Genomic DNA, 24123 nt, shown 5'->3' on the forward strand with positions numbered 1-24123 from the left:
GCTTCACCTACAAAAGCTTCAACACACAAGCTTCACCTACAAAAGCTTCAACACAAAAGCTTCACCTACAAAAGCTTCAACACAAAAGCTTCACCCACAAAAGCTTCACCTACAAAAGCTTGACCCACAAAAGCTTGACCCACAAAAGCTTGACCTACAAAAGCTTCACCCACAAAAACTTGACCCACAAAAACTTGACCCACAAAAGCTTGACCCACAAAAGATTCACCTATAAAGCTTCAACACAAAAGCTTCACACTATCTTCATTAAGATAGTGTGAAGCAAAATCAATTCATTGTGCCCAACAAAGCTTCACCTACAAAGCTTCAACACCAAAGTTTCACCTACAAAGCTTCAACACCAAAGTTTCACCTACAAAGCTTTAAAATATATATATTTTTTTTCTTTTTCGGAAATTCGAAAATTCGAAAAAGAAAAAAAAATCGAAAAAAAAAATTGCCTAGGCCTCCTCTTCTTTGGGCCTAACAACTTTCATAACAAATATATATATGAAGAAGGAGTTTTGGGCTACCACTTAGAAAGGAAATGCCTCATTCGTCAACTCCCTCGACCGGAGACTTGGGGGACTCCTACCATATGCTACTGCACCTTGATACTCGAAAGTCTCACGACCACTCAATAACTTGGATTTTTCAAGTCTCCAAACGAGAAGTTTTACTCACTCGGGAAATTAAGGGAGCACTATCTCAACCTACATGCTTCACTCACAAAGCTTCAACATACAAGCTTCAACAAAAGGAAAAATTCAAAGAACTTAGTAAAGAAGGTCTTGGTGTATTTAACACAATACGTTGAAATGAAGCAAGGCTTGTTTATTGATATTTCCGATAAGTTACAAATATGTACATATACATGAATCAAAATAAACAAACAAGAGGAAGCCTTCACAAAGGTTGCTTAGAAGAAGTCTCAGCAGTCGGCAGAGCCCCAGAAAGATGAGGCACCAGAGGGTGATTATTCGGAGCCTCAGTACTAGGCAGAACCCCAGAAGGAGGAGGCACCGAAGGTTGATCATTTGGAGCTTTATTACGCGGTATAGCCCTAGAAGACGAAGGTAATAAATGCCTTTGGAACAAACCCACAAACCTCTAATGATCAAGTAAAATCTGACCATCAGATTCCTACAACTGGTCGAGCTTCATCTTCATGTTTGTAGCATAGTCATGTGCGAGCCTGTTTAACTATTTATTCTCATGCTTGAGCCCTCTGATCTCCTGTTTGAGACTTATCACTTCAGCCGCCAATGATTTAACTTGGCGGGTTCGAGCAAATTGGCGTTGTGCCATATTAGACACAGAACCTACACACTGAACACTGAGAGCCAGAGAATCCTTAACAGCTAACTCATCAGACCGTTTGGAAAGTAGTCTGTTATCTTTGAGAATGAGAAGGTTCTTGGCCACAACTGCAGCGGTCATATCATTCTTCATCACAGAGTCCCCAACGGTAAGAGGACCAGTAGGGGATAAGAATGATGGGCGTCATATGTTGTCTTGAGAAGGCATGGCTGCCTTTTCACCAAAGTTCAAGTCAAAACAACGGTCGGATAGGCCAGACATTCTCAGAAATGATGAAGGAGAAATGAGGTGCAATAAATCTCTGAGGTAAGGGGAAAATTCCTACAAGCAATAACTCTCTGAATGTACTTCTTGCACACAATTGGTGCCCTTATAAAAGAAAGGGCAACAAGGCCGTTGATTCAAAAATCGAAGAGGCATCACTCTCCGGATTTCGAAGAGGCACCACTTTCCATACGCAATACCAGCTCATCGGTTACCACAGATAACTTTGCCAAAGATCTTTGACAAAGTTTAGACACATAAATTTTGAAGGTCCAGCTATCCTACTATTACCCACAAGGGTAAAGGAACAACACCACTGCTTGATAACTAAAAAGTCCCAATATCTGTCAACCTCCGTGCTCCGTGGCAAGGCAGACTGGCAAAAATGCCCAACCTTTACTCACATTTGAGAAACCACTCCCAACAAGATTGCTTGCTCAAAAATCGAAGAGGAACCACTATCCGAATCGCGAGAGCCAGACTCCCAACAGGATTACTTTATCAAAAATCGAAGAGACACTGCTCTCCGAATCTCAAGAGTCAGACTCCCAACAGGATTGCTTTCTCAAAAATTGAAGAGGCACCGTTCTCTGAATCTCGAGAGCCAGATCCCCGATAAGATTACTTGTTCGAAAACCGAAGAGGCACCGCTCTCCGAACTTCAAAAGCCAGATTTCCTTGGATAAAGCTTGTCTGCAATCTTCACATGCAACATCAGCTTTCCAGATACCACATACCACTTTTTCAAAACGCTCTGACAAAGTTAAAACATGTGAAGCTTGCAGTTCTCACTACATTGCTATGACCAAAAAGGGTAAAGGAATAGCATTATTACTTACTCAAAAATCGAAGAGGCACCGCCCTCCGAATCTTAAGAACCAGACTCCCAACAGGATTACTTTCTCAAAAATCGAAGAGGCACCGCTCTCCGAATCTCATGAGCCAGACTCCCAACATGATTGCTTTCTAAAAAATTGAAGATGCACCGTTCTCTGAATCTCGAGAGCCAGATCCTCGACAGGATTGCTTGTTCAAAAACCGAAGAGGCATCGCTCTCCGAACTTCGAGAGCCAGATTTCCTTGGATAAAGCTTGTCTGCAATCTGCACATGCAACATCAGCTTTCCAAATACCACATACCACTTTTCAAAGTGCTCTGACAAAGTTAAAACACGTGAAGCTTGCGGCTCCCACTACATTGCTACGACCAAGAAGAGTAAAGGAATAACATTACTACTTGTTGTTAGGAAGACTCCTATATATGTCGACCTCCATCCTCCACGGACAGGCAGACCTGCAAAAATGCTCAACCCTTCCTCATATCTGAGAGGGCACTCCCAACGAAGCCTCTCGAAATACTCAGCTTTCTTCCCCCTAATAATACCTATGCAAACCAGCCACACCAGAGCAAGAGTATCTCATATCATAAGGGTCAAAAGCAAGAGTATCCCATATCATGCTTTTTCCCTGTCTTTTCCTTTGCCCTTGTTCTTACCTGCAAGACAAGGAGAAAGAGAGCAATCAGTTAGCACTTGGAATCAAGCTTCCAGTCAGGAACTGACTGCCTGGAACCCCTTACCTGATTACTTACCTGACATTGCTCTCGAGTACTCATCTTCAACATCTTATGCTTCCAAAAAAGATACCACATCTGCCTGAGGAACAGATAGGGCAAGTGAGAATGATACAAGGAAACATGTGGAGACAAGCGCAATAGAACACGTGCCGATTCATCTATTACTTCGTCAACAGCAAAAACATCCCATATCATCAAGGTCGAATGCACTCTTGATTTGATGGACTTGTTTTGACCCTCAAATTCTTGAGTCGGCCTTATACTCTAGAGGAAACCAGAAAACCCTCAAGCCCAGTTCAAGAATAAGCCTGTGGAAAGTTACTTCTTTAAAAGCAAAAGTATCTCATATCATCTCTTCTCCATTTGCTTCTCCTTATCCTTGTTGCTATTTACGACACAAGGAAAAGGAGAACAATCAACCGGAAGCCAAAGTCGAACCTCCGATCCAGGTTGCTTGCTTGGAAGTCTGGTTGCTTACCTTGTCTGTTATCTCTTTCGGTAAATCTCCTAGCTCGGCGACTTGGGGAACTCTTACTATAGGGTTTTGTATCGCACTTGACCAAGCCCGAAACTACAAGTAAGCTTCAAGTGAAATTGATACATTACCTTGTGCATCTTCATCGATTAAAGATACCACCCCTGGATAGAGGAAAATTACTTCTAGAGAAGATGCCACATCTATATATGAGACAGATAAGGCAAGTGAAAATGATACCACACTTCGGTACTTAGAAGTTTCGTGATTACTCAATGGCTTGGATCTTGCAAGTCCCCAACCGAGGAGTTTCCCTCACTCAAGAACTTAAGGGAGCACTATTTGTACCATACTTGACCAATCCCGAAACTACTGAACACTGGTCAACGTTCTACCGTCAAGGACCCAGAAGAGTTTCCCTCCAACCAAGAGGCCAATCACAGCGTGACACGTGTCGACATCAGAAGCCAATCATAGCGCGACACGTGTCAACATCAGAAGCCAATCACAATACGACACGTGTCAATGTCAGAATGAAACTAGAAACTCTCTTCTATAAATAGAGATCATTCTCTCACAATATTTCCTAATGTCATTTTTACTGAATCATTCACTAGTACTCACAAAAGGAGAGCTTGAACCTATGTACTTGTGTAAACCCTTCACTAATTAATGAGAACTCCTCTACTCCGTGGACGTAGCCAATCTAGGTGAACCACGTACATCTTGTGTTTGCTTCCCTGTCTCTATCCATTTACATACTTATCCACACTAGTGACCGAAGTAATATAGTGAAGGTCACAAACTTAACATTTTCTGTTGTATCAAAGTCCTTATTGATTTTGTGCATCAACAAATTCGAACTTTGAAATTTTGAATACCCCACCACAACTTCTCCATTAAGCTACTCGCAATGGCCGACGAGAGTTAGGATTTTTGAAATTCTTAATGCCCATTTCTAAGGTTTGCCTAATTTCCTCTTTCAGATTTTCAAGACTCCATTTTTTGTTCTTTCTATTTTTGTTGACTCATATGGAGGTGGATTGTCTTTCTATTTTTGTTGACTCATATGGAGGTGGATTGTCTGCCCTCCTATTTCCATACTATTCCCATCCCCTCATGTTTTGTGTGGTCACGTTAACATTTTATATTCCTATTACCTTTTGTTTTATTATTTTTATAAAAAAATCAATATAAAATGTTGACGTGGCTTAACCGTGACCACACAAATAAGAGAGGATGAGAAGAATATAGAAATGGGAGGGCAGACAATCCACCTCCGACTGACTGACTGGCCACCTCCACCTATTCCTCATCTGCCGGGATATCTGAGTTTGCAGTTTGAGAGAAACGGCTTTGCATCTATCGTGGTGGAGTTTATCTCCTCCACATTTGATTTTTTGAATTACCATTTTGTTCCTATTTTACTTGGCTAGTTGTTCATTGTTCTTCACTATCAAAGTGAGGGCATGATTGAGATAATGAAGCTTCACCATTTTGTTGCTCTCAAATTATATATATATATATATATATATATATATTTTTGGTCAACTGATAGATTTGTTAAATTAAATATTAGATTAGATGTTAGATTGAGATATTAAATTAGATGTTAGATTAAGCCAACAGGGTTGGAACCCAGTATAAAATCAACACTTATCTCCACCACTGTAGTAAATGACCGCTTGTTATATATATTTAAAATACATATTAATCAGACCCCCTGTTGTCATCAAAACTCTAACAACTTATCACTCTAACTCTCTCACTAGAACTGAACAAAAATAAAATTTATTGTTTTTATACTAAGTCATATAAATATGACATATCATATTTAAAAATTAAAAAATAAATAAACAAACCCCACTTTCTCTTCCCTTCTCTCTTCCTTTTTTGTATTTGTCTTTTTTTTATTGAGTTGTCATTGTACTCAATAATAATAAGTTATATTAAAATAAAAAAACAAATTTAGTTACACATGCGAAACGTGTGTGCCAATTGTTAGTACAGATGTTTAGATCAAGACATTCCCGTGAGGAAAACATCTTCATGTAACAAAATTTCAGTGTATGAGGAACAAAAAATGATACAACAAATATCATAATATAAATGATCGAAATTTTTTTTGAAGTGTTGAACCATTTGTTCCGTAACATTTATGGCCCATTTACTAATCCGTAATCAAAATAAATGGAATTGGATTGAGGGGGAATTGAATTGAAGAGGAATTGAATTGAGGAGAATTGAAATCCAGATTTCCATTAAAGTTGTTTACTACATTTTTCGGAATCGGAGTATAAATGGTCTAATTTAAATATAAGTTGTTTACTAATTCACTTGAATTGGAATGAAAATTTGTATGATTACTACAATGCCCTTTATTATAAATAAATATTTTATAAGAACTTATAGGAAATCAAGTCAATTGATATAAAATTAAAAATAAAAAACTAACCAACCCCAACCCAACCGTTCTCTCTATCTCTGCCTCAATCATCTTTCAACAATTTGAAATTCACGGTGGGTTTGAGGACTATGGGAAGTGCTGGTTGTGGTGATGTAATTTCTTTGAAGTTTAGTTTACGGGGTATATCATTTGAATGTGAGGAGTTTGGTTTTTAGCATTGTGTTAAAATGAAATAACTAAAATGAGTTCTTCTTCAGCTTTCGCTTGATCTTGTTTTCTGGTTGTAGTTGTTGTCTAGGAAGATGATGGTAGGTATGCGGCCTTTGGAAGACAGGAAGGGGGCGGTAGTGAGGGAGAAGCAGATAGACTAGCGCTGGGCACGGGAGCTGGTTTTATCATTGGAATTTCAGCAATTATGTGAGGGCATTATGGGTATGAAAAATGGATTCCCCATTCCCTCATTCTTCGGGAACTCAAATACCACCTACTATCAAGGGATCCAATTCCTCCAAAGTGAGGAATTGAATTCCAAACTTTGTGTGAGTCCCACCATATTTTTTATTCTTTAAAATTTAGTAAACACATGAATGGTCCGTAATCGGAATACGATTTCATGTTTTGATTCCCATTACGTGTACGTAAACGCGCTCTTACGGTATAACACCGCGTTTCCGTCTCACTGTAAAATCTCGATCTCCCTTGCAAACAGGGCCTAAAGCCGCTTTCATTTCTTTCGTCGTGTGATTCGACTTGACTTCATGTTCCTTTCTTCTGTTGACCTCGTTTTTATTTCTTTATTTCTTTCCATTTTCCAGAACGAGCGAGAGAGACTCGTCCCCAAAACCCCAAATAGAAGTATGGAATGAGAGTATTTGGCGGTGCCGATTAAAATAGAAGAAGAAGAAGCAGCCCAAGGCACGAGCTAGCAGAGAGAAGGAGAAGCAGAGAAAGATTGACACTGTCACTGGATTTGCAGAAAAAAAAACCCCACCCTTGTTTTCTGGGTATCATCACATTTTCTTCCTGCTAACCCTCTCTCTCTTTTGTTGCTAAATTTTGCGTTTATATCCTTTTTTTTTGGGTGAATAATTTTGCTTCGTCTCTATTTTTAATTTCTCTGATTATAAAGCTATTTAATTTATATGATTATACAGACCCATGTTTAGTTCCTGAATTAAGAAACCAAATTATAATCTAGATAAAGTACTCAACTTCAGGCATCTATGCCGAAATTTTGCTATAATCTGTTTAAATCCTCTGTGAAAATGTTTTTCATCTAAAATTATGTGTAATTTTTTCTTGTTTTTAAGGACCCATGGTTAGTTATTGATCTAGAAATTAAGTTGCAAATATCTTGGTGTAAGGACATGGATTTTGGAACTCCCATCTTTGCCACCTGCACTCGAAACTGAAATTTGTGTAAGTTGGGTTTGTTCTTTTTCTGCAGAGTGAGAAGGGAACAAAGAGTTTGAAAATCACTAAGCCGTTGTCAAGTACTGAACTTTTAGGCATCAATCAATGCAAAACCTGTTTTTGGCCCCGAATAAAATGTCAAACGGCCCAAAGCTTTCAGAAGATATCATTGAAGACATTCTTTCTAGACTTCCTGTGAAGTCTGTGTGTAGATTCCGGTGTGTATCGAAGTTATGGCTCCATCTCACCACTCAACCCCACTTCATCCAAGCTCACCTCAAGAGAACCCAGAGTTGCAAACTCCTTATTAGTTCTGCAAATTCTCTCTTCTCCTTGGACCATCTCGCACCTATAGATGATGATTTGTTACCCCTGGAGCTTGATTTTCCACTCAAGGGCGGCCAACCCTTCCTTCCTTGGATCCAAACCTTTGGTTCGTGTAATGGATTGGTCTGCATTATGCCCGGGCCAGAAAAATTCTTTATATTCAATCCTACCACCAGAGATTGCTTGAGGGTACCGGATTGCCCCATGCCGATTCATGTTTGTCCTGGACAAGACAGCCGTAATGGTTATCATAGGCACAGTTTTGGTTATGCTCCTTCTATCAATGACTACAAGTTTGTGAAGGTTGCTTATGGATGCATGGTGCATGTGTTTTCACTGAAAAACAATTCATGGAAAAGGGTTCAAGATTTTCCTTACAAACATCTTCTGGACGATTCTACAACATTTCTCAATGGAGCTGTGCACTGGTTATGTGGCCCTGTCGGAGTTGGAGATACCTGTGTCATTGCTGCATTTGATTTAGCAGAGGAGAAGTTCTTAGACTTGGCACCACCTGATTCAGTCACAAATCATACTAGATTTACGATTGGCGTTCTGGGAGGGTGCCTTTGTTTGCTACACCAGAACAATATCAAGCAACACTCATTTTGGGTTATGAAAGAGTATAATGTGAAGGAGTCTTGGACGAGGATCTTGATCACTGACTCATACTTTTCTCTACAGCCATTGTGTTACTGGAAGGATGGCAAGATATTACTGGTGAGAAATAGAAAGAAATTACTTCTGTGCAACACGAAGAATGGAACATGTAAAAAGTTCTTGGTAAATGGCCTTCCGTCTCGCATATTTGCTGACGTGTATGTGGAGAGCCTGGTGTCTCCAAACTTTCAGCAGAACTAGTGATTGTGTGCTTAATCCGGTGCGTACGTTTCTACCTCTATCGGTCTATGCGTCTTTGGTGTTTGCTACCCAATTCTTGTATGGAACTCAGCAAGTTTATATTTTGTTGTTAAGGAAGTAGTTCTCTTGTGTTTGCTTTGGTGAAATCATACGTTTATTTGACGGCGGACGATGATTTACTCTTGTTTGTTATCTGATTAGTTAATCTCTCAACAAATTTGTTAATGGCTTTGTAGTTTTTGGAGTTAAAGAGTTTACCATGACTCTATGAAGCATTATTTGTGAAGATTGAGCATTTAAGTCACTTTGGTTGTTAAGGTAGATATGGAAAAGGCAGACTATTTGTCTTGCATCAACTGGTAAATTACTCTCAAATTGACATTTACTGCTTCAGATTACTCTGTGTGGTGAAACTGAACAAACTTTTCAAAATTTACTGAATTTTAGATGGCCTTTTTGTCTTGTTGGCAATTTGCAGCTAAATTTTCTGAATATTGGCAGCAGGTTGTATTATTATTATTTTTTAAATATGAGCAGCAATTGTGGCATGCTACACACCTATCAAACGTGGGTATGTCAATTTAACCTGAGGGGCTTGCCAGCTTGGGACGTGCTTAATGTGACTTTAACTTGATGTGGTAATGAATCTCTCATCCTCTCGATTTAAATCCTCACACAACTAATCATTTTAATACCCTACTTATTAATTGTGGGCTATTAGTCTCCAAGTATGTCTGATTTTTTGCGGATTCAAGTCAAGTGACTTGCATGGAACACATTTTAAAGGGTAATAATTATTTTTCCGCCAATAAACTCATATTGTTGCATATTGATTGCGAATTTATCCTTCAACGTTAACTTTATAAATTTTCCATTTTAAGAATATAAGTCTTCAACTCGTTATAAATTGTCAATCTATCTTTGAAAGTGTATCAAATACGAGTGATAAATTGACGAATAATTAAATAAAACAACCGCAGTTTTAATTCTTGATATTCATGTTCGAATTTTGGATACATTTTTATTCAATAAAATAAAAAAGCACATAATTTTCCAAATATTTTGCGCGCATTGAACGGAGCCCAGAGCTTCTTTCCGTCGTATATGCCTCGGAGACGGCGCCCAAAGCCGCTTCATTTTTTATACTGATCCGATAGAAGAGGAACCCCAGAGAGAGAGAGAGAGAGAGTGTCGCTGTCACTGGATTTGCAGAAAAACCCTTCTCTTATTTTCTGGGTATTTATCACATTCTTCCAGCTACTCCTTTTTTTGCCAAATTTTCTCCTTTTTGGTGAATAATCTTTCTTATCCCCTCTGCGAAATTGGGTTCATCTCGAACCATGTTTAATTTCGCTGATTATAAAGTTTTTTAATTTCTCTGATTATGCATGTTTTAGTTCCTGATAAAGAAATGAAGTAATAAAGTTCTAAACTTTAGGGAATCAATGCCAAAATTAAGTTAAGTAATACGTTTAATTCCTCTGTGTGAAAAATGGGTTCATCTCAAATTATGTTCAATTTCTCTTATTGTAAAGTGATTTAATTTCTTGAATATATGTATATGTGAAAGTTTTTAAGCACCCATGAGGCCATGATTAGTTCCTGATTGATCTCATATCTTGGTGTATGCACATGGCTTTTGGCCATCTGCGCTCAAAACTGAATATTTGATGAATTTTGTCTCTGCAGAGTGAGTAGGCAAAAAGGAGTTTGGAAATCACTAACCCAATTGTCTAGTAGTGAACTTTTAGGCATCAATGTCAAACCTTTCAGAAGATATCATCGAAGACATTCTCTCTATACTTCCTGTGAAGTCTGTGTGTAGATTCCGGTGTGTATCGAAGTTATGGCTCCATCTCACCATGCAACCCCGCTTCATCCAAGCCCACCTCAAAAGAAGCCAGTGTAAAATCCTTGTCAGTTCTAAAGATTCTCTCAGCTCCTTGGACCATCTAGCGCCTATCGATGATGATTTGTTACCCTTGGAGCTTGATTTTCCACTCAAGGGCGTCCAATACCTTCCTTGGGTCCGGATTGTTGGTTCGTGTAATGGTTTGGTCTGCATTCTGCCTAAGCCAACAACTTATTTTATATTCAATCCTACCACCAGAGAGTGTTTGAGGTTACCAGGATGCCACACCACAGCATCGGCAATATCAAGCAATACTGGTTTTGGATTATGAAAGATTATAATGTGAAGGAGTCTTGGACTAGGATTTTGATCGCTGACTCGTACATTTCTCTACAGCCGTTGGATTACTGGAAGAATGGCAAGATATTACTGGTGAGAGATCACAAGGAATTACTTCTGTGCAACACGAAGGATGGCCTTCAGTTACCCTTCTTTGCTTACGTGTACGTGGAGAGCCTCGTGTCTCCAAACTTTCAGCACAACTAGCGACTGTGTTTGAATGAGTGCGTTCGTTTCTACTTGGATCATTCTGCATATTTACTACCCAGTTACATGAAAATCAGCAAGTTTATGTTTTGTGGTTAATGAAGTTGCTCTCTTGTGGTTTAAGCCTTGACTTTGATTTTGTGACGATGATTCATTATTTGCAGACAACTATTTCCTGATTATTTGCAGTTTGCACTCAAATTGACATGTACTGCTTCAGATTGCTGTGAATCGAAACTATGAATTTTTGCGATGTGTATAAACTGAAATTTCATGCGAGTTCTTTGAACTTGTTTTCCACTGGGTATATCTCTTTTTTAAGAGAGTTGTTGCTGGCACTCCTAAAGCTTTGTTTTTGCACGCAAGGGATAAACTGCTCTTAGAGAGTAATGCACAATGACTATTCGGGAGTGCCAACAATAGTTTGCCGTTTAAAAAATTGATTTGGAAATGTAGGCAAAGAGCCTCCAAGACATGATGTTGATAAAGTATCCACTCTTCACTCGATCTAAATTGTTGCGCGACGACAAAATATTGTGAACAATTTGATCAGTTTTCAACGAATTGGACTAAATTTTTAAAATGAAAGCCAACAATTTTGGGAGAAATTTTTGTTTAATCGTAACTCCGCTACGTAGTATTATAAATTCATGTATGTCGTATCAAATTAGCGGTGTGAATTTATGGTACGCCTATGCTAGAATTTTACTCTTGGAAGTAACAAATAGAAGAAAACCAGAACCCCTTGGAACCAACTTTGGTCAATTAAAGATATGGTAAAAGAATCCACAAATTGTTGAAGACCAAAATTCTCATTAAACATCAGGATCCAGTTTATAATATTTTGCAAAAACAATGTGGATTTGCCCTTATGAAATACTTTCTTACTTCAACAAACGTGAAACAAAATTGTACTTTATACGAGGAGTTCGTAACGCAAGTGGTTAAAAGTATCATCATTGGATATGACATTTTGTATTCGTTTCTCCCCCTCCTTCAATACAAATGTAATGTCCTACATACATATCCGAGCTTGTATCTCGAGAGCAGTTAAAAGTGTTATCTCTCATCCGATGTTCTGTATTTGATTCTCCTCCTCCTCCAATACAAATGTGATGACCTACGTACGGATACATCACATATACGAGCTTGTATCTCAAGAGCGGTTAAAAGTGCTATCTCTCATCCAATGTTTTGTATTCTATTCTCCTCCAATACAAATGTAATGTCCTACATACATATCCGAGCTTGTATCTTGAGAGCAGTTAAAAGTGTTATCTCTCATCCGATGTTCTGTATTTGATTCTCCTCCTCCTCCAATACAAATGTGATGACCTACGTACGGATACATCATATATACGAGCTTGTCTCTCAAGAGCGGTTAAAAGTGCTATCTCTCATCCAATGTTTTGTATTCTATTCTCCTCCAATACAAATGTGATGACCTACGTACGGATTGGGTACTTTATCCCTAACTAGAGAATCAGTTTTCAAGTTAAAGGGGCCAGAGCCAATACAAATGAGACAACTTCAAGCCTTCAAGACCCAAGTATTAGCAAACAAGTCCATTTTTTTATCACCACCATTTAGTGTGGTGTATGCTCATCATCCTATTTATCACCGTTAGATGAGTTTGAATTTTAAGATTTGTTCCTATCCACTACACGAATCTCGAAATTAAAACTCATTTAATAATAATAAATAAAGTAATGAGCATACACCAACTAAATGATAGTAAGCAAAAAAACGCAAAAAACCCCCTCCACTATCCTCTCTCTCTTCCCCATAAAAAAAAAAAAAGGAAAACGCTCATTAAAATAAGAGCACAAGCTATTAACTTTACCAAGCTTTAATTAATTTTATGGGTTTTAATGACCTCTTATAGCAGCAGCAACCACTCTGCTGCTGACAAGCAAACTGCTAATCACACAAGCTTTTTGGCCGATTCTTGCTCCAATACGGCTGAATTGCTACCTGGGTTGGTTTCTCTTGAGGTGTTGAGGTTCCTGAAAGAAGAACCCGTATAATATTTTTGTGTTCTGTGGCAGCTCCACCATTGCTGATCAGTGAGCTCTCTTCTTTTAACTCAATTTATTTGTTTTGAGTTTTTGTTCAAGTTGTTGTATTTGGTGGTGAGTTAGTGATTGTAGTGGTTCTCTTGTCTTAAAAAAACAAGTTTGCTTTTTGGGTTTCTGCTGGGTTTGCTGTTTCTTCTTTGATTGCATAAGCTTGACGAATTGCTTCTTGTATGTTCCCTCTGTGATTAGATTTTTGGTATCCGTTGAGCATCAATTCGAAACAAGTTTTCCCAACCCTTGTGTAAAATTGGAACATTTTGGTCACGAAGCAGCTTTCTTTAAGCAAGGTTCTGCTAGTTTGAAAGCTTTTATATTTCATTTGCTTTTGAGTTAAACAGCGAATGTCGAAGTGAATCTTAGTTTGATATGTTTTTTTGGAGATAGGAAGCAGAAGATACATCAATTCTCTCTTCATTTCTTCCACTTACTAGGAAACAAGACATGGTTGGCAATGATTATCATTTCTTTGTTAAATCTCATCACTTGGTTTTAGGAGTTTTTTTTCGTATTAATCTCCGCGTTGGGTGGTGCTCAAAAGTCGGATGATGCTTTTAAAGTTGTTTCGGGGCTTATAGGCTATAGCATGCGTTTCTTGTACGCGTAGTGGAAAACATCATAATTATATGTAATGTTGAAACTTAACGCTGCTGAACTGTAGGAGGATGTTTAATAATCCGTTTGTCTTTTGGGGCATGTCTTATTTTGAGGCATATCTTCACTCTGCGGTCTCTACTCACATTTGGGGATTGCATGGTCCACCCAATCTCCGTCATGTCTAATACGGTTATAATATTGTCTTGCTTGAATTTCTGTCGAGAAGTTTAGCATATTGTGTTTGCAACCTAAAATCTCCTGTTTTTCCGTTCATTTTTGTGAGTTGGAGTATTGTTACCTTAGGACCGTCCCACCATTTGTTTTTTCATTCTGTTATCGTGTTAGGCAAACCGGAAAGATGGAGCGGAGCAGATTTAATATGAGGATGCGTTGTTCTGGTTCAACACTGTCAGATGAGTCAGCTTTGGATCTTGAGAGAAACTGTTGCAGTCATTCTAATTTGCCTTCATTAAGTCCACCAACACTTCAACCCTTTGCATCAGCTGGACAGCATTGTGAGACTAACGCTGCTTACTTCTCGTGGCCTACCTCAAGCCGATTGAATGATGCTGCTGAAGAGAGGGCAAACTATTTCACTAATCTACAGAAAGGGCTCCTTCCTGAAATTCTTGGCCGGTTGCCGAAAGGGCAGCAAGCGACTACATTGCTTGAACTGTTGACTATTAGGGCATTTCACAGCAAGATCTTGCGATGTTATAGTCTTGGAACAGCAATTGGGTTTCGTATTCGACGGGGTGTGTTAACTGACATACCAGCTATTCTTGTCTTTGTTTCAAGAAAAGTTCACAAGCAATGGCTCAGCCCAATACAGTGTTTACCCACTGCCCTAGAGGTCAGGAAAGAATGTTAAGAATGGTTCCATTTTTCATTCATTTTGTAGTCATCAAGTTTGTTTTGGGTTATCGATGCCCTTTCCATCTGAATTTACTTGTGTTTCAAAGTTTAGTTAAAATAACTCTTTTTACTTTAATCAGGGACCTGGAGGTATATGGTGCGATGTGGATGTTGTGGAATTCTCATATTTTGGTGCTCCCGAGCCAGCTCCCAAAGAACAATTGTACACAGAAATTGTAGATGATTTGCGTGGAGGTGATCCATGCATTGGCTCAGGTTCTCAGGTATTGTTAAGTTACCTCCCGAGCTAGTTATTTTTCATAGTATTATCTAGTAAATCTGAATGCTGGTAAGTACTGTTTCATTTGCTGGTGTTCAGGTGGCAAGCCAAGAAACATATGGAACATTGGGTGCTATAGTAAGGAGCCAAACAGGCAATCGACAAGTTGGTTTTCTCACAAATCGGCATGTTGCAGTTGACTTAGATTACCCAAATCAGAAAATGTTTCATCCCCTGCCTCCTTCGCTTGGACCTGGGGTATATCTTGGTGCGGTGGAGAGAGCTACCTCATTTATCACAGATGAGCTTTGGTATGGCATCTTTGCCGGAATTAACCCAGGTAAATACGAAATTAAAAGTTGGTAATGTAACTTACATTGCTTTTAGAGATGGATTTAATAAAAATTTCTCTCAAGAGTGCTCATCAATCCAAATTTGAGTAGCTTGACTTTGTTTCTTTGACCTTTCTGTCAAGTTCCAAGTGGATATCTACTTAGCTAAGTTAAGCAAGCTCTAGTAAAGAAGTTGACAGTTTAAATGTAAAGATTACAAGCACAATACTCAATACAGATGTAACTTTTTTTTTAAAAGAACGAAGGAAAGGGAGAAGGAAGAAACACTTATTCATCCTGATTTGTTGTTATTACAGAGACGTTTGTGAGAGCAGACGGGGCATTCATTCCTTTTGCTGATGATTTTGACATGTGTACTGTTATTACATCCATGAAAGGAATAGGGGAGATTGGCAATGTTAAGATTATTGACTTGCAGTCTCCGATTAGTACCCTTATTGGAAAGCAGGTGATGAAGGTTGGAAGAAGTTCTGGTTTGACTGCTGGAACCGTGTTGGCCTATGCTCTTGAGTACAATGACGAGAAAGGCATATGCTTCTTAACTGATTTTCTAGTTGTTGGTGAGAACCAACAAACATTTGACCTCGAAGGAGACAGCGGGAGCCTGATAGTACTAAAAGGTGTGAATGGTGAGAAGCCACGACCAATTGGGATCATATGGGGTGGTACTGCTAACCGAGGACGACTTAAATTAAAAATTGGTCAACCTCCTGAGAATTGGACAAGCGGAGTTGATCTCGGACGTCTTCTGAAGCTCCTTGAACTTGACATCATTACAACTGATGAAGGGCTTAGAGGTTTGTGCTTTGGAAATTGCCCTTTATGCTGGTTTCCTTCCCCCCATGGTTAATGCACTGCATTTGTCTATCTTCAGCTTTTTATTTGTAGTTCGTCTACATGTATCTCTGATTGCTTCGCTCATTTTCCTTGCATATAATTTCATAGATTGTAAAGTGAATTAATTACAAATTTGTGTATATGTTACCTGCAGTGGCTGTACAAGAACAAAGGACTGCTTCAGCAACGGCAATTGGATCCACTGTTGGCGACTCTTCCCCTCCAGATGTGATGCTTCGAAAGGAAACATCTGAGGAGAAGTTTGAGTCACTGGGTCTTCAAATTCAGCATCTTCCTTTAGAAGTCGAACCCAGCAGCCCACCCAGGAATCCGTCCTTAGCGGAAACAGAGTTTCATCTTGAAGATGGGATCAAGGCAGTCCCCAGTGTCGAACATCAGTTTATACCAAGCTTCATCAGAGGCTCCCCTCTACATAAAAAGAATCAGATCCATGGAACAGTTTCTGAGAATCTCTCGTCGCTAAGGAATGGCTGCGACGAAGATATTTGTTTTTCGCTGCAGTTGGGGGACAATGAGGCCAAGAGAAGACGTTCAGATGCTTCAACCAGTGCCGGAGAACCAAAAATGAACTAGACTCCTAGCTTAAGCTTGGGGGAACCAACCCGTTTTGCGCGATAGGAAACACTATTTCGAGAGAATTATGTTGAAGTGAGCTACAATCCAAGTTAACATTTCTTGTACCGTTGATTTCTCCTAGCTAAAAGTTGAAGATAATTACTATGCACAACTAGTGTTCCTTGAGGTCTACCAAAAAAACTATGAAAATAAGCACTCCGATTTCTACGAGGTTTATCAATACGGGAAAGGATTCTCGCCCTATTATTTTCTTGGGGATCTTGTGATTGTGGCGGTCATCGTATATCGTGCTGTTAGTTTTTGTTATAAACTATTTATATTTAATTTTAAATTTTAAATTTTAAATAATTTTTGACCACACGATATACGATGAACGGTCACGATCACGGGATTCCCTGGATTTCAGAAAAGGATCCTATCAATACATCAGAACCTTTAAGGGAAGGTTAAAAAAAGGGATTAGTGGTGGGACTTCAACATTGAATTTTAACTATCCAAATTGCATATTTTTCAAGTTGCACTTCTTAGATTATTCTTGCAAAATATTAGTCAAATTGACAATATTTGAGGCAACTAATTAAATTCAAAGAAATTGACGACATTATATTTTAAGAAACATTAACATTTATCGTGATAATTAAATAGACAAATAATTTCGAATGAATTGAATTTTGCAAAGATGATCTATCAATCACGCGCGGCACACGCATTTTACTACCATCAGAAGGAGTTTGTTGCCATCTACCCAGTTGAGTTTGTTCATCATCGTTATATTACCATTTACGACTCTCATTAGTTATTATGTGTAAATCTGAGTCTTAATCCTAATTAGTAACTTATTGTATTGTTAAAATTTATTTAATTTAATTAGATATTTAAAAAAATCACCAAACATAACTTAAAAAACCACCTTCTCCCTTATCTCTGTGCCCACTTTACCAGAGCGGGGTTTATCTAGGGTTTCCTCTCTCTTTCTCTCTCTCTCTCTCTCTCCGCCATGGCGAAGCCAACCCGAGCCCGTCGCTCGCCATCTGGCTCCGTGTCCGGCTCATCCTCCCGGTCCCGTTCCCGCTCCTACTCAGGCTCCGACTCCCTCTCCAGCTCGCGTTCTCGCTCTCGATCTCGCTCCAGGTCCTTCACCTCTTCCTCCTCTCCGTCCCGGAGCGGCAGCTCTCGCAGCCGAAGTCCCCCTGCCTCCAAAAAAAGGTTCGATTTTCGTTTCCCGCTCCTAATTTGACACTCTAGGGTTTTGTGTCTGCTGTTTGGTTGCTTAGAAAGTGCAGTATAAATTCGTAAAGGAATATTAAACAATTTATACGATTAAAGTCACTAAATTTGAATGGAATGCCTAACAACCAAAACAACAGTTATAAGTGGATTAATTGATGAGGTTAGAGCAGTCGAACGTATAACTTTTTATGCATAGTTTAGATTCTAAACCATGCATCTTCGCTTTTCTTAATTTTTTTTTTTGTTGTTGTCGTGCTTTAATGTGATTATGGAATCCGTTAATTCAGGTTTTCATAAAAAAAACTATTGCTTTATTGTTAATTAAACTGATTTGTTTTTCACAGTCCTGAAGTTGCAAAACGAGGTCGTTCTCCACCACCACAATCTAAAAAGGCGTCACCGCCCCCAAGGTATTGATAGTTTTTTCTTTGAATTTGTGGTGTTTTTTTAGGGTACATTGGGAAGTAGAACTTGTTAGTTAATTTGAAGTAGACTTTGATTGGTTCAAGTGACTGTTCATGTACATATGCATTCTATGAGTATTGACAGCATCCTGTTATGTGATTTATTTTTGGTAAGCCAAAAATTATTAGCTTAAATTATGTTGGTGTAGATATTTTTTCCCTTTTTTACTGCAATTGACATTTGGATATGAGTTTTCTCTTAGAAACTTTATTTTCAACTTGCTACACAGAGTCTTAGATATTGCGTTCTTGCTGGACTTGATAGTTTTCTCTGGAGTAGATCCACTACGTTTTACTTTCTTAACCCCCTAAATTATAATGCGCATCTTTCATCTGATAATAAGTCACATTTCAGGAAAGCTTCTCCAGTTCATCAGTCACTTGTTCTTCACATTGACGCGCTTACGAGGAATGTGCATGAAGGCCATTTACGAGAAATATTCTGTATGGTTTTGTTTTGTATCTATAATATTTGACTTCTTTTTGCATTATGAGATTATGTTGGGATACCTAATTCCAGAGGAGTTGATCCTAAGCTAACTCCCCATACAAATCTTTATTTACATAATAGCCTATAGTGCAACAACTTAAAAATCATTCCAAAGGAGTCCAACATATATTTTTAGATCATACTCCTCACTATAAGATTTTCATATCAGCTTCTGGGAAAATTTGAAGTAACTTATGATTTGAACTTGTATTCTTTTAAAGTTTCATTGTTTTGGTTTTTTTGTTGTATTTATGCAAAATTGTAAAAGGATCAATTCCATGTAATTTTTAAAGCAACTAGTAATGACTTCATATTTAGGCAATTGCATGTGTCTTGTGCTTCGTAGCACCGATCCTAAACTCAGATTTATAACCATATGTATGAGAATTGCTTACATAATTGGCTCGTGTATTTTTTCTTCGCTAATGTCCAGATAAACTGAGTCACAGACAGTGTGTCTCATTCCGTTTTGTATTACTTTGTAGGTAACTTTGGTGAAGTTGTCAATGTGGAGCTGGCAATGGATCGTACTGTAAGTGCATGCTAGATTTAATTCTTGACTTTGAAGTATCTTTCTGTGCAACAAGTATGTTAAAGTGCCTTCTTCTGCAGGTTAATCTTCCAAAAGGATTTGGATATGTTGAGTTCAAAACACGAGCAGATGCTGAAAAAGCACAATTATACATGGACGGCGTAAGTTTTCTCGAAGTGTGGGAGTATAATAGTTCCTATAACTTTTAAGACCATAACATTTTTGGAATATGATGTGTTGAATTTCCTTATTTCAGGCTCAAATTGATGGTAATGTCGTTCGAGCAAAGTTTACATTACCTCAACGTCAGAAGGTGTCTTCTCCTCCTAAGCCTGTTGCCACTGCTCCAAAGAGAGATGTTGTGAAAACTGATGGTGCCAGTGCTGACAAAGATGCACCAAGGCGACCGAGGGAGGGTATAATCTTTCTATATTTTATTCTTTTTATGGTATCATATATATTTTTTCTACTATGTTAGTGATCTATCTTTTACTTAATGATATCAGCTTCTCCTCGTCGGAGAGGTGTTCCCTCACCACGAAGAAGATCACCTGTCGGTCGAAGAGGTGAATCTCCAAGACGACCATTAGATTCTCCACCACGTCGTCGTGCTGTCTCGCCTGCTCGTCCCTACCGTCATGGTGGTTCACCTCCAAGGAAAAGGCTTGCATCTCCACCCAGAGGTCGTTCTGGATCGCCGCCACCAAGGCGACGTTCCCCTGTTAGGTATTATATTGAAGCAATTTTGCATTTTTTCATGCTAAATTGTTTGAGTTATTTAAACAGTGTTGACTAATCATATACTTGAATATGACCTCTCCAAGAAGGATACGAGGCAGTCCCATTCGTAGACGCTCTCCAGGACCTCCAAGGCGCCGGTAAATAACTATTTTTCTGCCTAAGATTCTTCACAAATCTTGTGCTTAAAAAATAAGCCAATATATGGATTTTTCATAGACCATGAATTTCTGTGGAATTGAAAGAGATCTTGTACTACTCCTGGTTGATTTTACTGGTTTTGCATGTTCTTCCAACAGTTTCGTGAATCTTTATCACCTTGGAGAGTTGTCTGATTTCTGTGTATATGTGCTTATTCTTGCAGTCTTGTGATATTAAGTACCGTGCATATAAATCCTGCAAAGAAAAATGAAGTCAGGCTATTAATTTCTTGATAAATGCATAACAAAGATGATTCAAAGGGCTTAGTGTGTTTTGATAAGTAGGATGCATCCTATAAACCAATGGTATTATCACAGAATTTACATGCAACTTCGTGCACCATTTTTAATAAGATCTTGGTGTTTAGTCATGTATTGCAGCAAAACGTTGATGTTACTACCAAATGTGCTTACAAATACGAGTCTGTTAAGCTATTTTTTTCCTTTCGGTTAAGTTACTTTGAATTTATATATTGGTTTAATCTTATAAGCGAATTTAATTCTTCAGTTCACCTCCTAGACGGTTTCGTAGTCCTCCCAGAAGGTCTCCAATTCGTAGGCGTACCCGTTCTCCCATTCGTAGGCCTGGTCGATCCCGCTCAAGGTCAATCTCGCCGCGGAGGTAACATCTATATCCATGTCTGAAGAAGTCTTTTGCTTTATGCTTGAAGTGGATCATGTTTCTTGATTTTTCATGTTCTCGATTCATTGAAGTTGGATGGAATTGCATTGACTAGTGCATTGAGTTTGGAGTTTGTGATGTTTATTCATATTTTGTTGAAAATAAGGTTTGATTGAACTCATGTGTTGTAGTCTAGCTTTTGGGTGGGACAAGAATCATTCTGATTGTATATGTGTTCGTATGGTGTGTTGTAAACAGAATGTTCTTATGTTGGAAGGTTTTAAAGGGCGAAGGCGTAATTGAGGCATTTCATGGATAGCCTCGCCTAGGCAAAAGCCTTGAGGCGTGAGGCAAAGCCTTGTGGGACCTGAATAATTGGGTACTGCTGTAGATTATTAAAAAAATGGGGGACTGCTGCGGCATTAAAAAAAGGGGGACTGCTGTGGGTTATTAAAAAAAATAGACTTGGCCAAAACGACGTCGTTTTGAGCCAAGTCATATAAAAAAACTTGGCCCAAAACGATTTAAAAATAAATCCTTCTTATTCGCGATTGTCTCCTTTGTGAATATGCCGCCGCTGCAACTGAAAAAAAAAACCAGAGGGTAGAGCCTCAGAGGCCCAGCCTTCGACTTCAAGGGGTCCCCAGAATATTTCAAGCAAGGATTTCGGCCACCTCAGAGTGCTGGGGTGTGCGTCTAGGCGAGTTTTCGCATACTCCCATTGGGCAGAGGTGTTTTCACCCCCGCCCCGCCTCCGTAGCTGCCTAGGCACGCCTCAGGGCGCATTTTTTAAAACACTGTTTGACGAAGAATGAATGCATGAAGTAGATGTGGCCACTGATGCAGTCATCTGGATTACTTCGAATTTGCCATTGGATATGATTTTCCTCCAGAAATTCAGGGTGCTACATTTTATTTTGTTGTTCTTTTCTGCATCAGTATGTTCCAATGTATGTGGTGGAATATATGTTTGCGTACATCTCATTACTTAAACCTGCCGAAGTTTTTTTCCCCTCCAAGCGATATAGTGGTACTATCTTCTAGGACCTATTTTTTTGAATTCTTGGTTCCTGCTCTGCATATTGCCAAAATATACCTTTCAAAGTTCTTATATTGTCATTTTATTTTGAAGGAATAGTATGCTTGCTAATATGCCTTATACCTACTTTGTTGCTTGTATTCAACAGAGGTCGAGCACCAGCTACTAGACGTGGGAGGTCATCGTCATCTGGATCACCTAGTCCACGAAAGGTATGTTTTTATCAGTTTGTTTACATAACTTGGCTTCTGGGATAAATTACATGGATTAACTCTTTGCACTATAACAGGCACCCCGAAGAATCTCTCGCAGTCCGAGAAGGTAATTTTTTAATTTTTAGTTTTAACTTTGATCTGAATGAATTTCATTCCAGGTCCGTTTGTATCTGTTTTAGCTCTCACATTTGTATAACTTTGTTTTCATCTGCAATTATCCTTTCGGTTGTATTATGTATGTCTTTTTCATAATCAGTTTTATGTCTGATCATTTTTTCTACAAGTTCACAGCATATGTGTTTATTAGTCGCATATTAAACACCTAATTGAGATCCCAAACTTTGGCTTAGTACTTGTGTAGTAGCTTAAAAAATTCTCATGTTTCTGTGGACTGGGTTTGCTTGGTTTTTAACGGATTTGGTACTTGATTTTAGCTTGTTCTGATGTGGGAGGGTGTTTTATATAGGCCTTTAAGGGGAAGAAGCAGTAGCAAGAGCAGCACCAGCAGTTCACCCCCTCGTAAGCCATAGGTAATACTCTCTCTTGGATTTTTCAGTGGTTTTGTTGATAAATATTATATCTAATCGTAGTGGAACACAATTGGGCTAATGTTATTTAAAGTTGATACTTGTTCTTATGCAGTAGCTTAAATAAGATTGCTCATGATTTTTGGCGGGTTAGGTGGATTGTTTGGTTTTTGACGCTTTGTTATTTGCCTATTTAGCTTTAGGTTGTTCTGGTGGCGGGCACTTTATGAAGGTCTTTAAGGGAAAGCAGTAGCAGTTCACCTTCCGCGTAGGCCATAGGTAACACCTGCATCTCCCTCCTCTCCCCCTCACTCCCCCTCACTCCCCTCTCCCCTCTCCCCCGCTCCTTTCCTCTTTCTGTCCCTTCCCCTCCTGCTTTTACTTTGTTGTCATGAGTACGTAGCACAAAATTCTCAAGAGTGACGGATATTCTCGGAGTTGAAATTACCATTTGGATCGCTTATGAGTAGACAGGATCAAGTTTGTGTTATTTTGAGCTTTTAAAACTCTTTTCGGTGCTTTGCTTTTTTAATTCAATGACTGTATCCACGCTATGTGGGAAGGAAGGATGCTCTGCTTAATTGCACATTTGGTTAATCTATTGTGAAACAAGTCTATGATATGGTTTTCTTTTTAGCCAGGTGGTGTCATGAATTGAGTTGTACGGTTAAATTCTCTAAAGTTGTACCCCAACAAAAATCGGATTGTCGGATTCTTTCACCTTGTTAGATCCTTTGTCAAAAATACGTTGACCATGATCTAAAGGTTAAAGAATATGGATTATATAATACTCCGAAGCACCATAGAATTTTCGAAATGTGACAAAAATTTATTCACTTCTCTGCCAATAATAATTACCAAGGGCATTGTTCTATTGTGTCAACCGGAAGAGAATTTTTGCACCGGTTTAACCCAGCTTTCCAATAAGCTCTTAAAAATCTTGGAAGATGTGTTGGTTTACGACTCTGCACCAAGTCTCCTTGTAGGGAACTTTCTTGATGCTCCGGAGTATCCGGTACTTCGGAGTAGGGATGGGCACGGGCCGGGCCGTGCCCCAAATTTAGAGGAGTCGGACTGAACCTGTTTTAAAATGCAACGGGGTGGGGTGGGACTGGCTTACGAATTTTGATTTGTGGAACCGGGCCTAACATGGCCCATTTGAATTGGGCCGGGTCCATGGGTCCAAATCCTTTTTTCCTTTTTTCATTTTTTAAGTTTTGGATTGGTATATGAACATTCAGCTGCAGTATCATAGGAAGACAAATAATTTCTGGGCCAATATGTTCGCATGTCTAGAGCTAGCAATACGAACGCATGCCAACAAAAGTTGCAGAAAGAAAAGGTCAAATCGAGATAGTGGGGATTGCGGGCTCGACCAAGTGAGAAAGAAATTCAATCCCTTGATCCAATCCATTCGTTTCATATTAGAGAC

At 38.9% G+C, this 24123-nt stretch overlaps 4 protein-coding genes across 5 annotated transcripts; all 4 read left to right on the forward strand.

Moving 5' to 3' along the window:
* Window positions 1-6700: 6700 nt before the first annotated feature.
* Window positions 6701-8928, forward strand: LOC139196513 (F-box/kelch-repeat protein At3g06240-like). The gene is made up of 2 exons (XM_070822618.1): window positions 6701-7045; window positions 7489-8928. Exon 2 carries the CDS (start codon window positions 7560-7562, stop codon window positions 8640-8642), a length of 1083 nt encoding a protein of 360 aa, XP_070678719.1. The 5' UTR covers window positions 6701-7045; window positions 7489-7559; the 3' UTR covers window positions 8643-8928.
* An 808-nt stretch (window positions 8929-9736) lies between these two features.
* Window positions 9737-10916, forward strand: LOC139196514 (F-box/kelch-repeat protein At3g06240-like). Its single transcript, XM_070822619.1, has 2 exons — window positions 9737-9878; window positions 10332-10916. The coding sequence occupies exon 2, from the start codon at window positions 10400-10402 to the stop codon at window positions 10823-10825; it is 426 nt and encodes a 141-aa protein (XP_070678720.1). The 5' UTR covers window positions 9737-9878; window positions 10332-10399; the 3' UTR covers window positions 10826-10916.
* A 1936-nt stretch (window positions 10917-12852) lies between these two features.
* LOC139196515 (protein NARROW LEAF 1-like) lies at window positions 12853-16785 on the forward strand. The gene is made up of 6 exons (XM_070822620.1): window positions 12853-13106; window positions 14058-14565; window positions 14708-14851; window positions 14947-15187; window positions 15497-15997; window positions 16192-16785. Exons 2-6 carry the CDS (start codon window positions 14071-14073, stop codon window positions 16629-16631), a joined length of 1821 nt encoding a protein of 606 aa, XP_070678721.1. The 5' UTR covers window positions 12853-13106; window positions 14058-14070; the 3' UTR covers window positions 16632-16785.
* Window positions 16786-17385: 600 nt separating this feature from the next.
* Window positions 17386-23327, forward strand: LOC139196516 (serine/arginine-rich splicing factor SR45-like). Of its 2 annotated transcripts, none has more exons than XM_070822622.1 (13): window positions 17386-17840; window positions 18209-18274; window positions 18684-18772; window positions 19304-19350; window positions 19431-19511; window positions 19607-19766; window positions 19857-20076; window positions 20178-20228; window positions 20797-20910; window positions 22098-22161; window positions 22239-22270; window positions 22631-22694; window positions 22889-23327. In XM_070822622.1, the coding sequence occupies exons 1-12, from the start codon at window positions 17632-17634 to the stop codon at window positions 22692-22694; spliced, it is 1197 nt and encodes a 398-aa protein (XP_070678723.1). In that variant the 5' UTR covers window positions 17386-17631; the 3' UTR covers window positions 22889-23327. The 2 variants fall into 2 exon arrangements, with proteins under 2 accessions (XP_070678723.1, XP_070678722.1); XM_070822621.1 differs by having other exon boundaries at window positions 17410-17840; window positions 20175-20228.
* Window positions 23328-24123: the final 796 nt, after the last annotated feature.

The sequence above is a fragment of the Malus domestica genome, chromosome 05 (genome assembly GCF_042453785.1).
Source record: "Malus domestica chromosome 05, GDT2T_hap1".
Classification (NCBI taxonomy): Eukaryota; Viridiplantae; Streptophyta; class Magnoliopsida; order Rosales; family Rosaceae; genus Malus; species Malus domestica.

Excerpts from the sequence above, each read along its gene's own strand:
- LOC139196513 (XM_070822618.1), top strand. The coding sequence starts at position 7,560 with ATGCAAAACCTGTTTTTGGCCCCGAATAAAATGTCAAACGGCCCAAAG.
- LOC139196515 (XM_070822620.1), top strand. The coding sequence starts at position 14,071 with ATGGAGCGGAGCAGATTTAATATGAGGATGCGTTGTTCTGGTTCAACA. Across the intron at positions 14,566-14,707 it reads GTTTACCCACTGCCCTAGAG|GGACCTGGAGGTATATGGTG; the intron begins GTCAGGAAAGAA and ends TACTTTAATCAG. Across the intron at positions 15,188-15,496 it reads CTTTGCCGGAATTAACCCAG|AGACGTTTGTGAGAGCAGAC; the intron begins GTAAATACGAAA and ends TTGTTATTACAG.
- LOC139196514 (XM_070822619.1), top strand. The coding sequence starts at position 10,400 with ATGTCAAACCTTTCAGAAGATATCATCGAAGACATTCTCTCTATACTT.
- LOC139196516 (XM_070822621.1), top strand. The coding sequence starts at position 17,632 with ATGGCGAAGCCAACCCGAGCCCGTCGCTCGCCATCTGGCTCCGTGTCC. Across the intron at positions 18,773-19,303 it reads CCATTTACGAGAAATATTCT|GTAACTTTGGTGAAGTTGTC; the intron begins GTATGGTTTTGT and ends ATTACTTTGTAG. Across the intron at positions 19,351-19,430 it reads AGCTGGCAATGGATCGTACT|GTTAATCTTCCAAAAGGATT; the intron begins GTAAGTGCATGC and ends CTTCTTCTGCAG.